Below are 24399 nucleotides of genomic sequence, written 5' to 3'. Positions count from 1 at the left end.
GTCAGTGCCAATGCTAATGCCACCATGAGGTTTGCCGTCCTAAGTGCCCCCAGCTCCAAGCTCACTCTGGTCCCGGGTCCTGCGCAGCTGAATAAACAAGGCGCACCCTCAGGGCTGCCCAAAGAGCCACCAGCCGGCTGAGTTAAAGGTAAAAGCAAACTCACGGCTACGGAACCCCCGCCCTGCATGCGGAGGCTTACATTCAGAGGCCGGCACTCCTACAGGCTCTAACTTCTCCCTCCTCACCGTATTTTCTGCTTTGTGCAAAGAAATGGCCTTACAAGCGAATAGACACCCATCCTTTCCCCTCCCTCCCTCTCGCCCTCCCTCACACATGAGGTAGGGAAGGGAGCAGACAGCACCTCGCAGGGCGGGGGAGATGCCTGCCGAGGGAATGAGTCAGTGAATGGACAGACGTTAGCTGTTAGCCGGCACATTTCGTACTCCGACACTGCCCTTAATTGCTGCAGCCACTTCACCTCTTTGGAGTTAAATTTCCACATTTTTTTTAAACGAGGGAGCAGGACCAACTGCCAAGGCCCTTCCCACTTTTGGAGACAATTCCACTGTTTAAAAAAAATCAGACTTTTGGTTCTCACGAGTGCCTCCAAATTACTGGGAAGAAAGAAACGAAGACAGAGGAGCAAGAAAGAGGGAAGGCAGAAAAGATGAAAGGGCAAAAGGAAGGAGCGAGGAGGGGAAGGAGGGGATTTCCATTTATTTGCTTGTGTGGCCTTTTCTTCACACAAGCAGAGGGAGGGCAGGAAGTCTCACATTGCAGGGACCTCTCTATAACCCGCCCTTGCACTTCACAGTGTGTCATAAACGCACAGACAAGCCCTAGACCCACAAGCACCCTGGACAACACACTTAGGAGCCACCTGCCACAGACACCCCGCAACCACGAGGCCAAGAGGCCGGCCACCCACGGCGGCTTTAATCTGCCTTTCCCTTCCTTGCCTGGGAAATGCTTGTCTGTGCCTTTCATCCTTTTTTAAAATTAGGCTGGTTTTGCTAACTCACACGAATGCCTCACTTATTCCAGGTACTGACCCTGTTTGGCTGTAAGGCTGACAAGACTTTAGTTTAGTTGGGGATGCGTCATTTCACTCCCTCCTGGCGTCTTTAGACAAACAGACGTTGTCATTTCAACGAAGTCAAATCCACCAACATTCTCCTTCGCGGTTTGCACTTCTACGTTTTATCTAAGAAATCCTTTCTGGATCAAGAACCTCAAGATATTTCCTGTATTTTCCCCTGAAAGAGCCAAGGCTTCCTCTCACTGCAGGTCCTCAGCTCACAAGCAGTGAGCTTTCTTGCTGTCCCCCGTGGGTGACCCGCTGCCCTGGGCCCTCGTGCGTGGCCCTTCCACCCCCCACCCCCAATACCCATGTGGACACCTGCAGCCCACTGGGGCCGCTGGTCTCATCCGCAGGTCTATTCGTCCTCCCTTTCGCCCCAGCCGCACTGTCCCCACCACTGCCCGCACACCAAGCCTTCAGAGCCGGCAGTCAAATCCCCTCAATCTCTTCAGGAACGTCTGGGTGATTCTTGCCTTTGCTTGATTATGAATTTCAAGGCAGCATGTCAGGTTCCTCAAAAGCTCTGTTGGGATTTTGACTGGAGCCGCGTGGTCTCTGTACGTCCATCTGGAAGGAGTTGATGTCTATGACACACCCGGGCCCCTCCACAGGCTGTGCCTCTCCACTTCTCCTGGCCCAATAACGACAGTCTTGTCACGGTTGATTCTACCCTAACCGCCTGGGGTAAGAGCACGGTCTGTGCAGCTGCAGCCCCTGACGGCGGCAGGTGCCCACAGGGGAGGCGCGGCTGTGGAGCCCATGCAGGGGTGTCCCCTGCATGTCGGCCACTGGGCCCGGCACCTACTGGGAGAGGGGCATGGTGGGTCCCTGCACAATGCGTCAAATTCTCTTTATAGCTCCCCAGCTTTTTCTATATATATTTTGAAAGCTATGTTTTAGGGGCATATAAATTCTGAATTGTTATATTTTCAAGTGAACAAAACCTTTTATTAATATGTAATGACCTAAGAGAGTTTCTGTCCTAAAGTCTTCTTCTGCCCCCCTACTGACAAGGATTTTTTTGGTATTTTTCCTGGCATATCATTTTCCACTCTTTCAATTTCTAAGAGTTCTTATGCTTTAGGTATGTCTCTTGAAAAACTACATTGTTGGATGTTTTTTTCTGTTTGTATGTCTATTGTTTAGATATTTTTTATAAACGTATTTTGACAGTTTGATTTTTAATTGGGAAGTTTAATTTTTACTTCTATCACAATTATGCATATATTTAGATTCATTTATGCCATCTTATTTACTACTGTCTAATTGTCCTGCAATTCTAGGTTTTCTTTCCTTTTCTTTTCCCTCCTTTTTTCCCTTTAGATTGGTTAGTAATTTTTTTTCTTACGCATTTCCCCCTCTACTTTCATAGAAGTCATACACTTCTACTCCATTAATGGTCACCTTGAAATTTTAACACATATACTTAAAGTCTAAATTCTGTCTCTTTACCTTCTTCCTTACAATGATCGACAGAACGTTTTAATTCCTGCTACCCACCTCCTAATTGTATATATGCTATTTTTTGCTCATTTAGTTCCATTATGTTAATCCCACAAATTAGGCAGCATGACATGGATTTTATGGTCAATATTGTTTTCATTTGCCCCAGTATTTACCATCTTCCTTTCTAGCCATTCCTTCTTGCAGCCCCAGCGCTCTTCCTGGGGCCCTCCTCGTCCTGACGGGCACCGGGAGAGCCCTTTTCTGTAGGCCGGGTGGTCTCCTTACTGAGGTCCTTGGAAGACCGTCCTGAGGTAGAGGCGAAGGTTGATGATTTCTTTTGTTAGGCCACTGTCTCCTGGTTCCCACTGTGGCTGTTGAGAAGTCAACTGATTTTCTCACCGTTGTTCTTTTTACTATTCCTTTTCCCTCTAATTTTAAGGTCTGCCTTTTGTCTTCGGCTTTATGTAACTTTACTTTGATGTATCTAAATGAGTTTCTATTTATTTATCCTGAATGGGATTTGGTGGTATTTCTGGATGTGAGGGTTGGCTTTTTGTAATTCTGGGGAATTCTCAGTGCTTATTTCTTGGAATTTTGCTTCTCCATTAGATACATCTTCTTCCTTCTCATCCAATTCTCTTTATCAGTGGTTCTCAGACTTCAGTGTGCCAACAAGTCACCCAAGGGGCTTGTGAAAATGCCCAGGCCGAGTCTGAGAAGGGGAGGGCTGGCAGCGGGCCGCTCGGTAGAGGGAGGGGGCAGCAAGAGGAAGGCTGTGCTGCACGGGTGGGGAAGGGGAGCCTGGGCCCTGCGAGTGAGAGGAGGGGCTGCAGCAGCACCCCCTCAGGGTGGGGGGCAGGGGCCGCCCCGCTGAGCAGCAGGACCTTCCAGAGAACAAACGCTGCAGTGAAGTGGGTGCTGGGCACTCAGCCAGTGGCCACGGCTGCAGCGTGGGCCACTCTGGACACTTCTTTCCCAGTTAGATGAACGGAGCACCCTCCCCCCACCCCCTTAGGGTGCGGGTAGGACGGCACAGAGGATGCGGGCAGGAACGCGCTCTACAGCAGTCTGCCCAGGCTCAGCCACGGTGACTGCTCTGTGGGGCGCCTCTGCTTCCCACACGTCCGCGGACGCGGTGCCAGCAGGTTGTGGGCGGGGCGGCCAGGACGCAGGGCACGTCCCGACTCCCTTCGCCTTCGCCGCTGCCGCCTCTCCAAGGAACAAGGCCCTCAGCAGGCAGCTAGGACCTGCTCCGCCGAGCTCCCTGCACCACCCAGCCCTCTGCTAAAACCCAGCAGCGCCCCCACGGGCACCTGCGCCCCCCGCAGCTCCACGCCGCGTGCAAACCTGGGCGTCTGCTCCGCAGGGCCGGGCGCACCAGGGGGACGGCACCCTCGGCAAATCTCTGTCAGCTCTAACAGTAATCAGTTTGCTTGTCTTAGCATCCCCAGAAAGAAAGATTCGCACATAAGAGGGCGTTTTCAGAGTCTGTTCATTTCTCCCAGAAGAAAACAAGTCCTTCTTGGTGCTGCTGCCCTTCTGTGAACAAGGGCCAGGCACACCAGGAGGGAAGCAGCCGCCTTGTCCACAGCATCCGCTGCCTCCCTGCGAACCGGCCCTGACCTGACTTCCTGCAGGCCGCGGGGCGTCCCGGGTGGTTCTAGGGAAGGACCTGGCCGCCCCGGCAGTGGCAGGAACGTGTCAGACTCGGAGCGGCTGAGAGTGTCTGTGCGTCACAGTGCACAGCTGCCAGGGCCTTAGGGAAAGCGGCCCAGCTTGTGTGCTGAGAATCCGGAGGGAAACTGCAACGGTGGTGTGTGTGTGTGTGTGTGTGTGCGCGTGCACGTGCACGTGCGCGTGTGTGCACACGCTGATAATTCTTAAATAATTATAAAGTAGAAAGCGTTGAAATATGCATGTGTTAGTGCTAGATGAACAAATACTCTGATCTAAGAACTATATTTTCTCATAGTCTGTGTGTCTGATTTATGGGCCCACAAATCTCGACGAATTGTTAAATAGTTAAAAGAATATATTATATATACTATAATATACATGTGCCCACTACTTTGATGGAAATATCTAAATTGCATATGAATTATATTATGAAATAAAATTAATATTCATTAATATTTCCTATAATTTTTACAGTTGGGTTCTAAGAAGTTGAGATTTTCAAAATCCCTATTGAATGCTAAACATGGATAAAAACTTGTCCTCACAACCATCACCTATGTTCCTGAACATTCTTTTTATTTTTGTTTAAAATGGAAGAATGATTAGTGATGATCTAAGTGAGAGTCCAATTCTTCAATTTTAAATGCCTGGAAAAGAAAGAATTTGTGAAAGTTTCCACTATTTTATTAGTAACAGCTGCTCACCCAATCACATGATACTGACACAAGAAAACAGAATTCCTTACACGGAAAGTCATTTCATGATGAATAACTGAGTATTCTAAATCTACCACAGGCAACGAGGTCATTAGAAAAGTTAATTATAAATAAGTTTAAACTTACAAGAAACAAATACTCTGTGAAACTACTTATTTATAAGACCAACAGGAAAAGTCACATGAGGAAGAGCAAAACAACCAATTGATATAAAAATCAATCGACCAAACCAATCAAAATCTCTTGTTCTCACACATGCGTGTGCCCACCTCCTTTGGAAATTTCAGACAAGAAAGCATTTTTCTGTCAACTCAAATGTCTGTGACTCAACAGGCCTAAGTGAGGCCTTGCAGTTCTTTGGCTACAGCATGAGACGTTTATTAGATGATTGCTGACAAGTCCTCATATATGATTTTAGAACAATTCTCTGGGGCAAGAAAATAAATTTTAACCCAATCTGCTAAAACTGTCCTTCCTTAGAGGTGGCAGGCCCCTGTGTTTCTCTGGCGTTGTAGAGAATATGGAAACCCCGGGCCCCGAACCCACACTTGGACACATGCCTTTTCAAATGCCTAAGACGCCCAGCAGGAGGCGAGTCCGGCCGCCCTGGGGCCCTCGAGTTTTGCTCCGGCACCTGCAGGGCCCTCCCCCACAACATCTCCCGGTCCCTGCACCCTCTTCTCAGCCGACTGCAGGGGGTCTGCAGGTAGACCATGGGGGAAAGGTACGCCACGCAGACACACAGACCGAGTGTGGGACCTGGCCCTTGCCTGCCGTGCAGGGCGGGGCGCCTGGAGCAAGCCTGGAGGAGCCCCACAGGCCTGCCTGTGGGCAGCTGTGCCGTTCTCCTCCCGGCCACCACATGGCTGGTTCGGCCTAGGCCATGCAGGGGCACGGATGGGCGGCGGCCGGCTTCTCACGTGGCGGCGGCAGCAGCGCATCTGTACCCACCCCCGTCAGGTCCAAACCAGCACAGGTCTAGAGGTAGGGGGACTGATCGGGCGTGGGCCCTCCTGGGGCTGACTCTCAAGTACTTGGTGTATTTGTTTAGTGCCATCTTAGTGCCTACCACTGCCCCCATCAATTCTTATGCAGATGAGCTACTCATTCCCTGTGTGATTCACAGGGAGCCGCTGCAAGAGGCGGAAGCTTGCCCGGCCACCTGGGCGCCACCTCCCCTCCTGCCCTGCCCAGGCCCCTTCGCACAGGTGGAGGTGTGAAAAGCGCCTCTGGAGGTGGCTGCGGGCTGGGCAGTGCCCCAATGGTTAGGGAGGAAAGAGGACTTTTCAGAATGAACCAATCTCAGGTCAGCTTCACGTGCTGGAAGCTGCCCAGACAAGATTCCTACTTTCGCCTTCCCTTACTTTAGTGACAACACTGCCTTCTTTCTCAGTGTTCTCTCGTTTCACTTTTCCTTGCCTTCACTTCTCGTGGCACAAGCAGAGACCCCGTGAGCCAGGGCACCAGGCCCCCACCAGGAAAGTGCCCTGCAAGGGGCTGCGCTCTCCCCCAGGCACCGCAGACTTCTCTGGAGCCGCTGCCCGCAGGCAAAGGTGCCGCCCACTGTTCTCCCCATGGGCTGTTTTAGGAGGCCACCCTCATCCTGTGGGGACAGTCAGACTTGATGCTCGCGGGAGGGGTGAGTAAGGAGCAGGGAAGGCAGCCCGGGGCGGGGCTGTGCGACTCAACTGCCCCCTGCACAGCACTGCGCCGACCCCAGCCTGCAAAGGGGTCCTGCCCAGGTGAGCACCGCACAGGCGGACCCCGCCATTCAGTCGGGCTCTGAGAGCGGGGAGGAGCACGCAATGGCCGGCACCCAGGTGCCCTTTTCAATGCGTTTTAAAGGACGAGTGTGACAGCAAAGCATCTACCTGGCAGGTGTGCACAGGAGCCATGCCTGCCCACTGTGGGAACACACCCCAACTGTCCCAGGGCTCCCGACCCGGGTGGCCGTGGACAAAGCAGTCTGTGGACCCCGGTCGGAGCCCCGAGCGCACGGGAGAAGTTTGGGCCGCAGCAAACAATCCCTCATCAGGCCAAGTCCTCAGCACGCGCAAGCGAGTGCTGAGAGGTCACAGGTTATTCAGGGCGGATGGACACAGCACGGCAGGGACACTTAGCGAACGGCGTTAATATTATGCTGTAATATTAACATCAGTAACGCACAGCAGCATGCACGCTGGAGGACGACAAGGAAAAGAAGAGCATTAAAGGAGACAAAGGCACACTCACGTCTGGGTGGGGGATGGCGTACTGGCCCTGGATGGTGTAGGCCTGCGGAAGAGAGAGGCTGTCAGTGCCCGCAGAGGCCGGCCTGGGAACCCAACCCCAGGGGCACCCCAGTCCCCGCCACAACACCCTGCTGGGGCAAGCTCTCCACGCGGGATGCCCAGAGGCCTCCTGGAAAGCGCTGTCCCACACGTGGTCATCTCCACGGCCCCTTACTGGTCAGTCCTTCCGGGGCAAGTGCTGTGGGGGCCTGGGGAAGGCCGCCTGCCAGTCAGGATTCGCCCAGTGCCCCTTCGTGACCAGCAGTGGACCCTGGGGGGAGCCCACACCCCACTTCTTCTGGGGGCTGCAGAGAACTGAGCTTGGCCGAGTCAGTGGGTGGGAGGGGATAATTCAGCTCGGAATGTTCTCCGACACTTGCTCCTGCTTTTCTTAAAAAAAAAATAATCTAAGAAATATCTGTGCTTCCCTTCCCCAGAAACAGGGCCACTGATGATTAACCTTTTCAAAATGTAATCACTCATCAGAACAAACACACACTTTCAGGAAATATTCACTCCAGGAAAACCAAACAAAAAAGCAAAGCTATAAAAGGGGCCAGAACAATTTTGCAAAAGCCAGATTAAGTAAGAAAGACCCAAACCAGTCCTCTAATGGCCCAGTTCACGCTCCGTTCGCATGCTCGGTGGGCGGCCCTTGCAGCGAAGGGGGCCGCCTGCGTGGGCAGGGCGCAGGCTCAGGCCGCAGGTGCCTTTGAGGCCTCCTTTTGGTCTCATCGTCTCCTTGCCTTCCAAACAGGGACTTGGGCAGACCCCAGAGGGGCCCCGCAGGCCCATCCCCTTCCTTTGTGCTCCACGTGGTCCAGTGGCTTCCAGGGGGCAGCTGACAGGGCCCCTGGGCCTGCTGGGGATGAGGTTTCCAGGTGACAGAGAAACTCATGGACTCCGGGGGACGGGCACCCTGGCATCAAGGCGCTGGTCTGTGCTTGGCTGGGCAGAAGCAAGGGCTGAGGACAACTGTGAGCATGAGTGACCCCCGTGACCCCAGCTCTGCTCATCCACGGGGCGACCCTCGTCATGCTGTGTGCACCTGTGAGAGTCACTGTGCCCCAAGAAGGAAACCTCAGGGGTGCCTTGAACCCCAAGGAGAAGTTGGCATTTTCTAGGGTTCTGGGAAACTGCAGGGCTTAAATCAGCCAAGATCCCAGTCCTGGGTGTCAACGGCCAGTAGAGGCCCGACAGAGGACACGGGGTGGGCACGCCGGGCGAGGGGTCTTGCCCTCTGTGAATGGGGGCTGGGAGGGTTCTGTAGAACTGCTGTCAGGGCCCTAGCTGGGGGGGCACCCTGGCCCCTACAGCCCCCACTGCCTTCCGAGGCCCCTCACTGTTGTCTAAGCACTTTTCCAGGCCCCACCCTGGGACACTGCCCTGGGGGTGTGCGGCGGGGAGCACCAGCAGCAGAAACCGGGCAGGCTCGTGGTCCCGGGAGCCCAGGCCGGGGCGGGGGCTGGGCCGAGCTCAGTTCTCTCAGCCACACCGGGAAGGCGGGCTTCCCCCTTCCTGCCCGTCCCCCATGTGGAAAGGAATCCTGAGAAGCCTGTCAGATTCCTGGGCAGATTCCAGGGACGGAGACAGCCCCGCCCCTCCTTCCCTCCTGGGCCTTCTGCCCTACTCGGGCCGGGAAGCCTGGCCTCAGCTCTCCCTTGGGTGAGGACGAGGCTGGACCCGCCGGACCCAGAGCGCTCCGAGGCCCCATGTGGCCGGCGCAGCCAAGGCCCTTGCTGTGGCCCGGCCCCTGGTGACCCACCCCGCCAGGGCCGGTGCAAGGGACGTCTCTGGTGCCTGGCCAGGGCCAAGGTCCCCAGAAGGTGGGCTGTGGCCCTTGGGAAAGGGCACTGCTGTTCCTTCGGCTCTGTTCCCAGGCCCTTCTGGGTGAATGCTGGGGGGCACCGAGACTCCTAAGGGGGCCGCGGGTCACGGGCACAGGCACGGGCGACGGCCCTACTATGTGAGGGGCCCTGCCCAGAGGGCGGCTCCACCCTGCCGGGGCCTCGCTGCTGCGTTCCCAGCAGGGACACGCTGGGGCACAAGGCCATGTGCTTAGGGACCGTGTGGTGCCACGGGCTTCAAGCGGGAGCCCCGAGCCTACGGTCAGCCTCTGACGCCTGAGCGCCCCCAACCCCAGTACGGGGCCTGAGGCAGGACCCACACGGCTGGCCCAGGCAGGCTCAGGGCTAGAGAGCACCCGACCTCCGGGCCTGGGTCCGGCTGAGGTGGGGGGAGGGCAGGTCCTGCGCTGGTCCACTCCCAGGGGTGCTGCCTCCCCCCCACCCAGGGGCCGCGAAGAGCTCTGCGTCCAGCGCACGGGGAGGAGACATGCAGGGGGAGCGAGAAAACCTGAGAGCACTAACAGGCAGCGGCGGGTGCGGCAGTAAAAGGCTGAGGTTGGCAGTGGAGGCCGCGAGCGGGTCGGCTCTTACCTGACCACCTGCAAAAATGACAGGGGTGGAGGCGGGCTTTGGGCGGTAGGGAATGGTGGCACCTTTCGGTGGGGACTAGGAGAGGGACAGGAGAGGGAAAGAGCGCGTCAGAAGAGCTGTGGGCGCCATGCGCCATCCCCCCCCAATGCCCCACTCTGGGCCCCGCCCCAGGCCCTGCGGTCCCACCTGCTGCCCCAGGGGTCAGAGGGGAGAGGCCCCGGCACCTAAGGACACAGGCTGGACCCATGTTGCTCAGGCCACTGCGCAGCCTCCACGAGACATGGCCACCTTGCGACACTATCTGCTGACCCCAGGCCACCCTCCATGTCACCCCCACGCCAACCTCCCCGTCACCCCCATGACCTTCCCACCCTATCTGCCCCATGACCTCCCCTCCCCATCCCACCCCATGACCTCCCCTCCCCATCCCCCCACGCCAACCCTTCTAGTCACCTCCATGAGCCTCTTCCCCATGCCCCCTGTGGCCTCCCCTCCCATCACCCCAGTGACCTCCCCACCCCGTCTGCCCTCTATGACCTCCCCTCCCCATCCCCCATGCCAACCCGCCCCATCACCCTGTGACCTCCCCTCCCCGTCACCCCGAGACCCCTCCTTGCCATCCCCCTGTGACCTCCCCTCCTCGGCCCCTGTGACCCCACCTCCACATCCCCTCGCATCCCCACACTCTGCATCTGGGCCCAGGACGCCTGTGTGGCAGGGTGGGCCGTGGCGAGCATGGGGGGCACAAGCAGCCCAGGCCCTGTGTCGCTGCTCCCCGGGCCCTGTGTGTTCCCGTCGGCCCCTCCTCACGTCACAGAAGGGCCCGTTATTCAGAAAGCTCACAGGTGGGCACGAGATGCCTCTGCTGGGGCGCCAGCGCAGGGGTGGTGCATTCGTGCATGGCAGGCTCCAGGGGAAACGGGGAGCTGCTCGGCACATATGGGCCAAGTGCAGGGCAGGGCAGCTGGGTGCCCTGAGGGGTCATGGTGTGGAGGGTGGGTGGCGCTGAGCTCGTGGGCTGTGCAGAGGGTCAGCTCCTTCCCCTCCCGAGCCCGACGGCTCCTCATGCCCTGCAGCCCCTCTAGGACCATCAGTGCCCCCAGATGAAGGGAAGATCCCGCCCCCCGCCTCAGCGCTCCCTGCCCCCATCCTCCCCTCCCTTCGGGTGCCTCTCTGCCTCGACCCCCCCACTGCACCCCAGCCCCCCATGCACCCCACAGAGCTCCCCTGCCGCCTGAGCTGCCTCCCACCTGTGCCCCAGTCCCCACCCTCGCCTGGCCGTCTGGAGGCGATGCCTGGGGAGGGCAGGGTGCTTGCTTCCCGTCGGTGGGAGCCTGTGGGTGGTTTTCCGGGAACATGGGCTACAAGCCTGGGAGGCCAGCTGCCCTCACCTCGTCAGAGCCGCCTTCCTCCTGCACGGGCCCCTGAGTCCCCCTGAACCGCCTTCTCACTGAGAAGCCCTTCCCTTTGTTAAAAGAAATGAAACAAAATAGTTTCTGTGGCTGAGAGATTTCAAACCGGGGTGCAGGTTGCTGCGGAGGTGGCCCTGGGCAGGGCTCGGCAGAGGTCACAGGCAGTTACCCCGAGCAGCGCGTCCTCAGCCCAGGACACAGCCCGGGAACTGGCTCAGCTGAGAGACAGAGGCCAGGGCAGGTGTGTGTCCCCCTTCTCCTGGAGACCCTTGCCCAAGGGCCAGGATGGGGCGCCGCTGGGCTGTGCCCCCGCGCTGAGTGCCAGGGCCCCGGGGACGCCCCTGTGGCCTATGCCTCAGCTTGTCTTTGCTCAGTTGGCGCCTTCATGATTTCGAAGGTGCGAGAAGCACACCTCGTAACCCGGTCCTCGGCCCCGGATCTAAGAGGAGGGTCTTAAAAGCATCTTTTATTTCCCCCAAAGCCGTTCCTGCTTTAAGCTACACTATGGGGGCAGCAAGCTCCCCCGACCTCCAAGGGCTTCCAAGGGCAGACAGGACAGGGACCCCTGCCGCCGCCCAGAGCCTCGGCTAAGGGAGATGGGGTGAGGTGGGCCCCCCACGCGGGGCCGGGTCTTAGGGTGTACCCTCCTTCCAGTGCACCCCTGCCGGGATCTGGGGGCTGCGCCCAGGTTGGGGGACATGGCAGCGTGCAGGGAGACTATTGGGACAAGAATACTCAAAAAAGGGTTTCTGACTTTACAAAATGTTACACTCCAGGAAAACAGAAAACTATACAACTATACAAAAAAGGGAGGGCGGGGGTCCTCCTGGCAGATGGCCTGGCTCCAGGCACTGTGCAGCGGCTGGAGACCTGCGGGGGGCGGGCGGCCCCCACGCGACACCTGGCACTGGTTTGAGCGGGATCCTCAGCCCTAACTAGGGAATGGTGGCAACTCACTCACAGCTTCATGAGCTTGCTTCATTCTTGGTATGGACAAATCCAAATTTCAGAGTTTCACCAACACCTTGAGAGCCTTTGTTTCTCTTTGTCCAGCTGCAGCGCCTACACTGTCTCTCAGCTTTACTCCTCCTATTCACCTATCTCTGTCTACTCTGGGACAGGCTGCACGCGCTGCCTCGGACTGCCCGGCCCCCCTCCACCTGCGTCCCCCACGCCCTTGGATGTGGCAGCCCCCGCAGGCCCCTCCTCAACAGGACATGCCTCCCAGCTGTCGGCCCTCTCCTGAAGAGTCCTCCACTGGGAAACAGTGGAGCAGGAGAAGCAGCCTCCCACCATCACGGGCCTCACACCCCGGCACCCAGTCCCTGCTGCTAGCCCAGCTCATGGCACCACGGCTGATGCCACTCTGCTGTGTCCACAGGGCCGGCCACACTCCCCACGCCCTGCACAGAGCCGTGGACATGGGGACGGGCAGGGTGCCCAGAAGCTGAAGCTGTGGTCCATGGCACCAAGACATGGCACCTGAGCAGGCCACGACCACACGGAGATGGGCAGAGTGGCGACCCCTCACCCCGTGGCGACGGGCAGGGCTGGCGCAGTGGTGCACGGTACCTCCAGCATCACCACACAGATCTGCTTGACGCACTGGATGATGGCGTCAGGGGTCCCGGAGATGGTCACCGCCCGCTCAGTGGAGTTGGGCAGCATGTCCCCAGCCACCTGCACCTGTGCACCTGTGGACTGGAAGAGCAGGGACGTTGTAGGGGACAGCCACGGGTGTGCAGCGGGGGCCGGCCACGCAGTGTCCCTGAGCTCCCTGTGGGTGTCAGAAGGTTCAGAGACCTCGGCCTTACCGAGCTGCTGACACCTCCCCGCCGGAGCTCCCACACCCCGCATGGCCAGGCAGCCTCCCCTTCCCACTGGCCCACGCTGCCACAGGCCACGTCTGGTCTCGTCACCACCGCTGCCTGGCACAGGACTGGCACAAGCGGGCACTGGGGCATCAGGACTGGTGTGGGCAGGAGACACTGTTGTTTTCCAGACACACGGAACTGTGTCTCCTCTGGGTGCTTCAGAAGAAGTAGTGCTTGCAGAGTCCGTGGGGCTTCAGCTCCCGAGGAGGCTTGCGTCAGCGGGGCCTCGACCGCGTGGCTGCCTTGCCCTGAAGTGACCCACGCCGGGGGCTGCCCACCCACCAGGTAAGGGCCAGGACCAGACCCTCCTCAAACCAAGTGAGTGTGCACACTCGACCCACTGTGCGCAGCTCCGTCCAGCCAGCCTGCCCCGGTCACCCTGCACACTCAACCCACTGTGCGCAGCTCCGTCCAGCCGGCCCGGTGCACCACTCGGATTCCCCAGGAGTCACACCTGGGCCGCCCCCCACTGGGACAGCCTGCTCTGCCCATGGGCCCCCGGTCACCCTGCACACTCAACCCACTGTGCGCAGCTCCGTCCAGCCGGCCTGGTGGGCCACTCGGATTCCCCAGGAATCACACCTGGGCCGCCCCAAGGGGCCGCACCCCACTGGGACAGCCTGCTCTGCCCATGGGCCCCCGGTCACCCTGCACCAGCACAGCTGCAGCCCCCCTGCTGGTGCAGCCACACCCCCCCGCAACCTTCCCCCAGGTGCAGCCAGGCCCCTGGTCAGACGAGTGCCAGGCACATGTCCCCGCAGGGCCCGGGGCAGCGGCAGGGCGCTCTGCATGTGCCCAGACATGGGTCTGTGAATACTGTGGACTTTCCCAGGTTCCCAGCCTTGCTTGTGGGGCTGTTCCCCCTGTCCTGTGCAGAGCCTGACCCCGCGGCCGCGGCCCAGGCTGGAGACGACCTTTACCTCGCGGATCTCCTTGATCTTGGAGCCACCTTTGCCGATGAGCGAGCCGCACTGGCTGGCCGGGACCACCAACCTCAGTGTCACCGGGGGCTTGCTGGTGGCAGGGCTGTTGCTCATGGAGCTGATGATGTCCTGTGGGGAGAGACAGTCGTGTTGGTGGGCAGGGCACACCTCGCTGGGCCTCAAGGTCCGTGGAGCTGCCTGCGTGAGCAAGCATTCACTGCTGTGTCACGGGTCTTCGACTCTGGCGGTGAGGTCCCTGTTCCCAGGCTCGCAGTTGGTTGGGGGCGACCACTGCCAACCCGCCTGACAAATGGCCGTGTGTGTGCACAGAGGACAGGCTGAAGGTCAAGGAGACAAAAGCTGCATGTACGCAAACAGGGAAGCCGCCACCCAGGGGAGCTGCAGGCACCGGGCATGGCCCGTCGGCACACATGGTGGCACATGTCAGCATGGGCCCGTACGGCTAGGGTGACCCTCCAGGCCAGCCGGTTGAGAGGGCACCACGAGTGAGCCCTGTGGGGCTTACAGACAGAATGGCAGCAGCTCCCAGAATTCACATGCCCCTGGCCCTTCTTAGGAAGAAGGGTCTTTGCAGACGTAATTAGTCACGGTGAGGCCACACCGAATCCCAAGCAGAGTGGCCCTACGTCCGACTGGTGCCCTCATGAGAAGAAAGGGCACAGAGGAGAAGGCTAGGGGGATGTCGGGGCAGAGGCTGGAGGGACACTGCTCTGGGGCAAGAAACGGCCCAGACTGCCAGCTCCAGTAGCAGCTAGAAGATGTGCAGGGGACAGAGTCTCCCCAGAGAATGTGGAGGAGCCAACCCTGCCCACCCCGGATTTGGCCGTGTGGTCTCCTGGGCACTGCTCTGCTGCCAGGGGGCAGAGCCAGAGGAGTCCTTGAGAAGCGAGGAGGAGAGGGGCTAACGGAGAACCCCGGGCCGCACACACTGCCCGTCCATCGTCCACACAGAGACGTGAGCTGGAGGACAAGGCTCGGGCCAGCCCTGCGCCCACCCCAGGGCCTGTGCTGGGAGGCGCCCCTCACCTCCTCAAACTTGTACGCAATCATGGCAAAGGCCTTGAAGATGGCGTCGGTGGGGCCGGTGATGGTGACAATTCTCTCTGGGCAGTTTCCCTCTGAGATGTTGATCCTCGCGCAGCTCTAGAGGAGAGAAATGAGCAAATCCCTGCAACCAATTAAGAACTGCCTTTGAGAGGAGAGGGGCTCAGGGGGGGCCGGCTCTCCCCAGGCTGGTCACAATTCACGCGGACATCCACGTCGCAAAATTCTTTCCAGCAAAGCTCTTGGCGACAGGGTTTAATGAGGGGGCAGAGTCCAGCTGTGCAGGGCGGGCCTGGGCACCCCATGCAGCCTTTCCCGGTGGGAGGGACTCTGAGCTGCCCCTGCAGCCCACGGGCCCGCTGGTGGGGGCGGTGCATGCGGGTGGGGGTGGGACACCCCCCGTGCCCACAGGGCCCGAGCTGGGGCGGCCGCAGCAGGGACGTGGTGTGGCTGGGGGACTCTGGCGGGACGGCACGGCCCCACAGGCACCGTGGAGGGCGGGGCGCACTCACCTCTTCTCGCATCTTCTTCACAGTCTCTCCTTTCTGAAAGGAAGATTCAGACATGGAGGAAACAGGGTCACTTGGCGTGCAGAAGGCGGTATGCCAGCTGAGGCCGTGCTGCCAGCTGGCGTCACGGGGCACTGCCGGCGCTGGGAGGGGTGCTGCTACCCCAGCCCTCTGTTTTGGGGGGGGGGGTGATGTTTGGCGGGCGCAGCGTGGAGCGGGCGGTGTTTGGGGGGCAAAGCGTGGAGGGGTCGCCCCGCAGGCAGGAAAGCCAGCACTCAGGCCAGGCACCTGGCTTGGTGACAAACACTGCTGGGCGCCCGCCCCTCGTCCCCGTCCCTCACGCCCCCCACCTGCTCATGGGCTTCACCCCTTTGCTCCCTCACAGAGAAACCCAGAGAAGGGCACAGAACTCATTCAGTAATTACCTTCCCAATGATGCTTCCAACTTCCTGCAGGGAAAAATCACAGAGAGAGTGAGGCCCTGGAGCAGAGGGAGAGAGGCCCGCCAGGACTCGGTGAATCCTGCCAAGCTCCCCCACTGCTGGGCGCGGGAAGGCAGAGCATGCAACAGGGAGTGGGGAGCTCAGGGGAACGACTTCCCTATGGAGCAGGGAGTGCCCGCTCTGCTGCTGAAACGCCTTGCATCCTGTTCCACCATGGCCAGGAGCAGCGCTGACCCTAACAAACCCATGAGGAAAAGGAGAAGGACTAGCTGCCCAGATAAACAATCCAGGAGGCATATTATTTATGGACTGGACGCCTGCAAGAAATGGATGAAAAATAAAATTGTCCCCAGACCTTCTGACTTTTAGAAAACTTAGCATTGCCCTCGCCGTCTGGCCCGCGGACGCCTCTGGGACGGGCGCCCTCCCCGCAGCCTGACCCGCAGTGCCGGCACCGCGTGGGCCCCCAGCCCACTTGCCATCCTACAGGAGGCAGAGCCACGGTCTCTAACTGCCGGGAGCCTTTCAGGGCAGGTGCCTGTGCCAGTGCAGTCCTCATGGCACAGGCTGGTGCCCAGCCACGCACTGGGGACCGTGGAGCTAACGGGCAGGGCACAGAGTGGTCCCCGCCGCTCCCTGCACCAGGGCTCCCTCTGCACGGAGCTCGCGGACGCTGCCAGCAGCCCTGGGCGCTCCGTACTCTGCTGCACCCTGTTGTCGCGTGGCTGGAGACGGGACTGTCTGACCTACTTCACACTCAGCATCCCTGGTGCACATCCCGCTTCCCACAGCCTCAGCCAGCTGGCGCCCCAGTGGGGCTGCAGACACCCCCCGCCCCAGGAAGAGGACGTGAGTTTGGAAATCCAGGATGAAGCAGGGAGACAGGCACAGGAGCAGATGGCGGGCAGCTGCTCCCCCACCTCCAAAGGTAGGTTCTCAGGCGCAGACACGGGGTGGAGAAAACCCGGACGGGCTCTGTGGTCTGCATGGAATTGGAGCCCCGATGTGAACATGCAGGTTTCAATCCTCACACAGAGAAACATCACCCCATTGTGCCCACCCACACGCACATACACGCACCCACACGCACATGCACAAACACACATGTACCCCCACGCACCCACACATGCACACACACATACCCACACGCACCCACATGCACCCACACGCACCCACATGCACACACACACCCACGCGCGCACACAGCACACACACGCACCTACACATGCACCCACACGCACACACACGCACACACACACACCTACACGCACGTGGATGTGCCTGGCTCCCCTGCTTGGTCTGGGTGCGGCAACGCCTCCTGGACCACAAGCGGCCCCGGCACCCAGCTCTTGGCTTCTAGAATACCTTCCCCCCACAAGGGGCCGGGGCTCCCTGGAGACGGGGCAGGAAAGCAGAAAGGAGCCCCAGGCAGTGTCGTGCATGAAGTGCGGCGTGCTGAAGCATGTAGGGGACTGTCCAGAGGACCAGGGGGCAGCTGGCAAGGCCCTGCGCAAGGTCAGGGGCAGATGGTGATGAGCTGCCCAGATGGCAGGGAGCCAGGGGTCCAGCCACACACACGCTGGTGAATCCGCTGGGTGTCTGGTGACAAGGGGACACTTACGTGGCATCACAGGGTCTCCCCACAAACTACTCAAGCCAAAAGGGAAAGGAAGGGCTGCCTGGAGGAGTGGCAGACACCACCCTGGCCGAGCATCCATGGAAGCACCCAGCAACAGAGCAAATGGAAGCCTGCACCTGAAAGGTCTGCGTCCGTGACATCCCTGCCAAACCCGAAGTGAGGGGCACCCTACAAATACCTGTTCAGGACCTCTCAAAAATGAAAGTCAGAGGGAGCCAGGGAAGGGAATCCAGACCAGAGGTGGTGACCGGGACAGCCACATCTAGGCCGCGCCGGCGTCCACCCAGGTTTGCTGTGTCATAAAGGGTGTCCCTGGGACCGAGGGTAGAAGGCAGGGCGGCCTTGGCGCTGAACCCTGGTTCTGGTGGCTGACCCCGGCTCACAGCTCATGCGGGAGCACCAGCTTGTTCGTGGAAAATACCCGCTGAGGTCCTGAGGACAGAGTGCCAGGCTGGCAACTTAGTCTTGAATGCTCAGGGAAAAACATGATTTGGATTGTTCTTGGAACTGCTCTGTAAGTCAGAGACTGCTTAAAATTAAAGATGAATAAGAGACAAGGACTGGAGATGCCCCTGCCGCGCTTTGCGTACCTTTCCATGCATCAGCAGGCGGATTGTCAGGGTCACGTTCAGACCGCCTTCCGAGACCTTGGACTCCATCTTTCTCCCAAAATGGGGCTGCAGGTGTTGGCTTATGGTGTGGACGATGCTGTGACGAAGGACAGGTAGGGCCCAGAAAGAATCACCTGGAAAGAGAAGGTACAGCTGTTGTGACCAAGAACAATCAAGCGGGGGCAGGGAGAAGGGGACAGGAGGGCCGCAGCTCAGGAAGGCAGCAGGTTTTCCTGGGCACCCACCTTCCCACTTGCCATGGTGGGACCTGCCGGGTGCTCAGGCACCCAGGGTGAGGAGAGCGGGCCTTAGAGCATGCCAGCCCCGAGCCCCGTCTCCACCAGCTACTGACCGGCCTCCCCTGCAGGCTGCCAATCCTCTCGGCCACTCGGTGTCCACTGCTGTGAAAAGGCACCATGAGAGTGGCTTCCTGGGAGCGGGGCCGGGGCTGCCCTGCAAGGCACCAGGGCCGCGTCTGCTGTCGTCAGTGCAGCGCTGTCCATTTCCCATCAGCTGCTAGGCGGCCCCCACCGGCCAGACCCCCACGGCTGCTCACGCACAGTCTGGGCTCCCCTCCGTGGTGACCCTCATCTTCCAGGGTCCGTTTAGTCTCTACCAGCTAAACGGCCAAATAGCTGCGCACCCTCGGTTTAAAGTTCCCGGAAAGCACTCCACCTTCCCCGCGCTGCCCTACACTTACGGACCAGCTGCCTGGCCCTAGCCTGAGGCTTCCCTCTGCAGTGCTCAGGCGACGACTGACCATGGGCAGAAACCTGGCATATGTGGGAAGCTGGTCTGACAACCTTTTCCTGGACAGGCTGGGGTCTTTGCAGACCACAGTGAGTTTGAACAAGCTGGAAAGAAGGCTGTGTCCCTGCTGTCTGAGAAGCACAGGGCCCCCTCCTGTGCAGGGTGGGCTCCCTGAGGCTGCAGCCCCTTCTTGGGCAAGTCTGAAGGAGTCAAAGAAACGAGGCCCGGCCCCGGGCTGAGGTCAGTGTGAGGCGGGGAGCCCCCCTGCCCCAGCATTAGCAGAGAAGGGCAGGCACAGGAGGGCAGGTCTATAGGGGGACTCAGGAGGAGGACAAGAGGCCCAAGGAGCTCGGGGGTACACACCACCCCAGAGAGGCTCAGGGTTCAGGCTGCAAAAGGCAGAGCCAGAGTGGGCAGGGGCGCAAGACTGCGGGCGGGTTTGACGCCCAGGACCTGGATTCCAGGCCCTGGGCAGCCTCTGTCCTCTGCAGGCATGGGAGGAACGGGGCACCAGGGTGCCAGGGCGAGCAGGCGGTGCCTACCTGGCTGTGTGGCTGGAGCACAGGAGAGCAGCAGCCTGGCCATACGCAGGGGCAGGGAGGGCGGAAGGAGGGCAGGTGGCACCGGGCAAGTGGGCACCTGCCCGGGCCTGGAGAGGGCTGGCGGGGGCAGGCACTGTAGCCACAATGCCCTGTCAGCAAAGCGCTGCTGCTGTGATGGAGGGAAGGGAAGATGCCACCAAGAGGGGCACGGGGCGCTTGGCCAGGCCCTTCCTGAGCAGCTGGGTGTGTGGGGCGGGAGAGGGGCCCAGAGCAGGGCGCAGCCTCACGGAACAGGCATGCCGGCCACACACTGCGAGCGGGCACATGCACGCCCGCTTCGCTCCTTGGCAGATGCCGCGTGTAGCTTCCTCCTGCCAGCTCAGGTATAGGGGCCTTGGCTGCCCTCCACAGCCACGTGTGGGGCATTACCACTGAAGGGTTAAACAAACAAAATCCCTACTGAAGCAACATGTTTCTTCCTAGTGGAAAGATGCTGCCCGTGAGGCTCTTGGTCCTGCCCCTGGGGCTGTGATGCCGAGGGCGCCCTCAGCCAGCCACTTGCACCCGGAACTTTCCATTGATCTGAGGGTCAAAGGTGTGACACAGCCAGGGCTGGGCGGATGCCGGGCCCCCAGGCACACTGTGACAAGACTCAAACGCACCCAGCCCGCAGGACTGTGGGTTAGAAGCTGAGCAGATTTTTTCCCCCATCGAACTATTTCTGTAGAGAAATGCGTTACAAGAAAAATACAAACAGAAAGCATGAAAACAGACAAAGCCCCTGCTGACCGCCTCTGTGACGTGTGCAGGGAGGCTGCGAGGGGCCGCGGTGGCGCTGGCAGTGAGCACAGGGACACGCAGGTGTGCCTGCCACCGCGGTGGCGTGCCCTAGTGCACAGGCAGGGGCACGGTGTCCCTGGGCAGCTCACGCCAACTGGCCACTAGTCCCAGCTGCCATCCTCATAAAACAGCCCTCTGGATAACAGGACCTGACGAGATGAGACACAGCACAGACACTGTTGAATCACCTTCAGCGACAGCACCTGGTAAATCTGCCGTCCAGCTCGGGAGCCATCAGCCAGCAGCGTGGCCGTTTACCTTTAGAATGAGAAGTATAACTTCACTGGCCCCAGGCGCCCAGAGTGGGGCAGCACAGAGATGGCCCTGTCCCCACGGGGTCTGCCCCACTGCAGGCCCCTCCCCCGCGCGCATCTAATGACTCGGGCGCTGCAGGGCGAGGCTGCGGGAGGAAGAGGACGTGCTGCAGGCCAGCCGCCTGGTGTGGCCTCCGCCCACCCTGGGCAGGGCCCCTCCCTCAGCCCGGGGGGAGCTGGCTGACAGCCCGCCCGGGTGCCAAGGCTGATTTGCCAAGCACCAGTGGCTGCGCGTCAGCGTCCTAAGGACGCCTGAGCCCTGGGGCAGCCTGTTATGTGAACGTCCCTGCTGCGGAGAAGTGGGTCAGTGGGGGACACGGCTGCGGGCCCAGGAGCTGTCAGCCGCCATCAGTCACAGCCGCCGCGCACCCAGCGCCCTTCCTCAATCAGGGCAGAGCGGAGCCCAGGGAGCCCCCTCTCGAGGGCGGGCATGCCAGGAGCAGGCTGTCCAGCTGCTGGGCCCATGGCCACAGGAAGCCCACCAGGGCTGCAGCTCCCACCGCTGGGGGGTCTTGTGGTGGGGTACACGGCCCCTCGCCCGTCCTCAGCTGCCCTGCTGGGCCCGGCGCCGGCACCTCCAGAGCGGCGAGGGCAGTGGGCCGTGGGCAGCGGGCCGTGGTCCTGCCTCTGGGTCTGCCATGGCGGCTCTTCCCCAAGGGGCATGTCCACAGTGTGCAGGCAGCTCCGCGGGCACCAGTGAGGAACGGGCAGAGTGCTTTGCCATGAAGAACATGCCAAAATGTGTGGACTTGTTTAGCAGCCAAGTGGTAGCTGCGAGAACTGTGGTCAGCGATCCCCCAAAAACCAAACTGGACAGGTGTGTTGTCAGAGTGGACACCTAAAGCCCCAAACCCTCCCCCAACTTGGTATTCCAGAAACTGGCAAAGGCCCCTCCCTCTGTACTCTTCAGCGCTGGGGATTTAGGGTATTTAAAATCCGATTCCTCAATTACAGAGGGGCTGGGAGGGGGAGGGGAAGCATGCATGGTCACCCCACAGGGGACGGGGTGCTCTCAGGCCAGGGCAGAGAAGTGTGGGGGTTGCTCCATGCACCAGCAGCCTGTCCAGCCGTCCAGGCCGCGGGTGGAATCCTGCTTTGTGCTGAGGCAGCCGCGGCCGGGAGCAGCCTGCACTCTGGCTCCCAGGAGCCCAGACCTCCAAGTCCTACCTGCAGCCCCCGAGTCTCCTGAACCCCACCACCCTGGCCTTCCTGCCCTCTCAGCTTTCCTGTCCTCAGGGGCTCAGGCCCAAGACTCAGAGTCCCAGCAGCACCCCTGTGCCCTTCCTGCTCACCCACAGTCCCGCAGCTGGACCCAGGGCTGACCCTTTCCAACCTCCTCCCAACCCCAGTCTTGCAGATGAAGCCAAGTCCTCAGGGCAAGAGGCAAGGTCCTGAGCTGGGCCCCCCACATTTCCCTCCCCCGCCAGCTCCCCACCGGCTTTGGGGCCTGTCCCTGGAACTTGCAGGACTTCCTGCCAGAGCTCGTGGCACTTCTGGCCAGGTTGACCCAGGGGCAGCTCCTCATGGGGCTTCCCTGTTTACAACTGTCCCTCTCCTTCCCTGGTCCCCACTTTCAGCTGACAGGAGTCTTGGAGTGCAGTCCTGAATGAGGAAGACTCAGTCAGGGCATTCACGGGGCAGCCAGTAAGCAACCGGGAAACGAAAGGGCTACGAAGGAAATGCAGAGGGTTGTGAGCCCAGGCAGGCCGCAGGGTGGGGCAACACAGCCTGAGCTCGGGGGGCTGGGGCTGGTGCCTCCACAGGGAGGGACGGGCTGTCCTAGCTGTCAAAAGACCCGACCAGCCCACAGGGGCCCTGGGGTCTGCTCAGCTGCACAGAGCCATGGCCTTCCCGGGATGGCTCTGTGGCCGGCCCAGCTCCCTGGGGGACTGTAGGGCAGCTCCAGGTCCCCTTCAGCCCCTGCTGTCCCCATCCCGAGGGTACCCTGAATCAACACCCTGCCTGCTTCAGGGGCAACTGCTTGAGACCAGGGAAACAGGCCAGGGATGAGGAGTGGAGAGGGGGCTCTGGTGGGCGGAGAGGCAGGGCCACCAGAAAGAGCTCGGACCCTCAGGGACAGTCACAGAGGACCCGGTATCCTGCAAGCTTGCTGGCAGGCACTCTGCCCTGTGTGTGCTGGAGGCCTTGGGCAGGCATAGCCGACACACGAGAAGAGTGTGCACCGGCTAGGTTTTGGCCCACGTGCACCCACGGTTCATCCCCGAAACACGTCCCAGCAGGGAACACACCCATCACCCCCGACGTCTCCTCATGGGCCTCTGCCCCCACCCCGCTGCCCACTGCCCCAGGCAGCCAGTGGCCCGGTCTTCATTGCCAAGATCTGTCTGGCTTCTCTGGGTTTTTAAATAATGGGATTGCAGCATGTAGTCTTCACATTTGGTGTCTCACACTCAGTATAGTTTTTGCGAGGAATACCCACGTCGTTCGCATGCCAGCAGTTTGTCTCCAGTCTGGGGCTTCTGTGACTACAACTGCCAAGGAGATCTGTGCACGTGGGTCGTGGGGACAGATGCTTCCCCCCCTCGGGGGACGCCTGGGTGTGGCACAGCTGGGTCACGGGTCGGCACACGCTGGACTCGCCACCAGTCTTCCCAAGTGGTCCTGTGCTCTCACTTTCCCTCCAGGGCAGGTGACGGCCAGTTCCCCGACTGCCGCCACATCCGGGGGGGTTTCCATTTGCACTTCTTAGCGAGGGTGCTGCCGAAATCTTTCCATGAGTTTACCATCATACATATTCTTTGGAAAAGTGTCTACTAAATTTTTTGTCAGTTTTGAAAAATTGATTTCTTAATACTGAATGTTGGGAGTTCTTTAAATATTCTGGACTCAACTTGCGATTTACAAATATTTTCTCCTCGTAGGTGATTTTTCATTCTTTTAAGTATCTTTCAAGAGCTTATGTTCATTCCTTTGATAAAGTCCAATTTATCAAAATTTTCTTTTATGGATTGTGCTTTTGGGGTCACACCTAAGAAATCATTGTCCATTCCAAGGTCACAGAGATATTATCTTGTATTTTCTTCTAGAAAGGTTTTTAGCTTTGGATTTTACATTTAGGCCTATGATCCATTTTGAATTAAATTTTTATGTGATTTAAGGAGTGGGTTGAGGTTCATTTTTTGCATATGGGTATCCACTTAATTAATGGGCTTTGTGCCTTTAATGAAAACCACTTTACCATATAAGTGTGGATCTATTTCTGGACTCTACTCTGTTTCATTAATCTATTTCTATTTGCCTGTCTTACGCCAATACCACTTTGTTTTATTACTGCGACTTTATAGTAAGTCTTGCAGTGAGGTGGTGGTCTTTTCCAAAAATTATTTTGACAAATTCTGGGTTCTTTGCATCTCCATATGAATTTTAAAATTTGTCAATTTATATAAAAATTTTGATTTTCTTTTTTTTAACATGGGCAGGCACCAGGAATCGAACCCAGGTCTCCGGCATGGCAGGTGAGAACTCTGCCATTGAGCACCGTGGCCCGCCCCAAAATGTTGATTTTTAAATTGGGATTGTCTGTTTTCTTTTCTTTGATGTTATTAAAGTTATAGACCAATTTGGGCAGCAACGGCAGGTCAACAGCACTTAGACTTCCAGCCCATGAACACAATATGTCTCTTGGGTCTTTAAATTTTTTATCAGGCTTTTATAATTTTCAACATATAGTTAACATGTTTTGCAGATTTAAGTTTAGGTATTTCATTTTCTGGAGCTAATGTAAATTACTGTTTTATCAATTCCAGTTTCCAAGTATACATTTCTGGTACATAGGAATATTATTAATTTTTGTTCTTGACTTCATGCTCTGCGACCTTGCCAAATTC

General features: G+C 58.8%; 1 protein-coding gene across 42 annotated transcripts in view; it reads right to left on the bottom strand.

Annotated features, from left to right (window-relative positions):
• The window catches only part of PCBP3 (poly(rC) binding protein 3), a 470825-nt gene that overhangs the window by 14147 nt on the left and 432279 nt on the right, over positions 1-24399 (bottom strand). For 37 of the 42 annotated variants that reach the window (XM_077119223.1, XM_077119230.1, XM_077119201.1 and 34 more), the window contains 8 exons: positions 18085-18239; positions 15838-15861; positions 15416-15448; positions 14886-15002; positions 13836-13967; positions 12614-12742; positions 9561-9704; positions 7154-7195 (listed from right to left, as the gene is read on the bottom strand). In XM_077119223.1, coding sequence (XP_076975338.1) covers positions 7154-7195; positions 9561-9704; positions 12614-12742; positions 13836-13967; positions 14886-15002; positions 15416-15448; positions 15838-15861; positions 18085-18239 — 776 coding nt within the window. The remainder of the gene's footprint in view (positions 1-7153; positions 7196-9560; positions 9705-12613; positions 12743-13835; positions 13968-14885; positions 15003-15415; positions 15449-15837; positions 15862-18084; positions 18240-24399) is intronic. The other 5 variants (XM_077119232.1, XM_077119233.1, XM_077119238.1 and 2 more) reach the window with 3 other exon arrangements.

Source organism: Tamandua tetradactyla, chromosome 10 (genome assembly GCF_023851605.1).
Source record: "Tamandua tetradactyla isolate mTamTet1 chromosome 10, mTamTet1.pri, whole genome shotgun sequence".
NCBI classification, from domain to species: Eukaryota; Metazoa; Chordata; class Mammalia; order Pilosa; family Myrmecophagidae; genus Tamandua; species Tamandua tetradactyla.
This window is presented reverse-complemented; position numbering and strand designations above follow the sequence as displayed.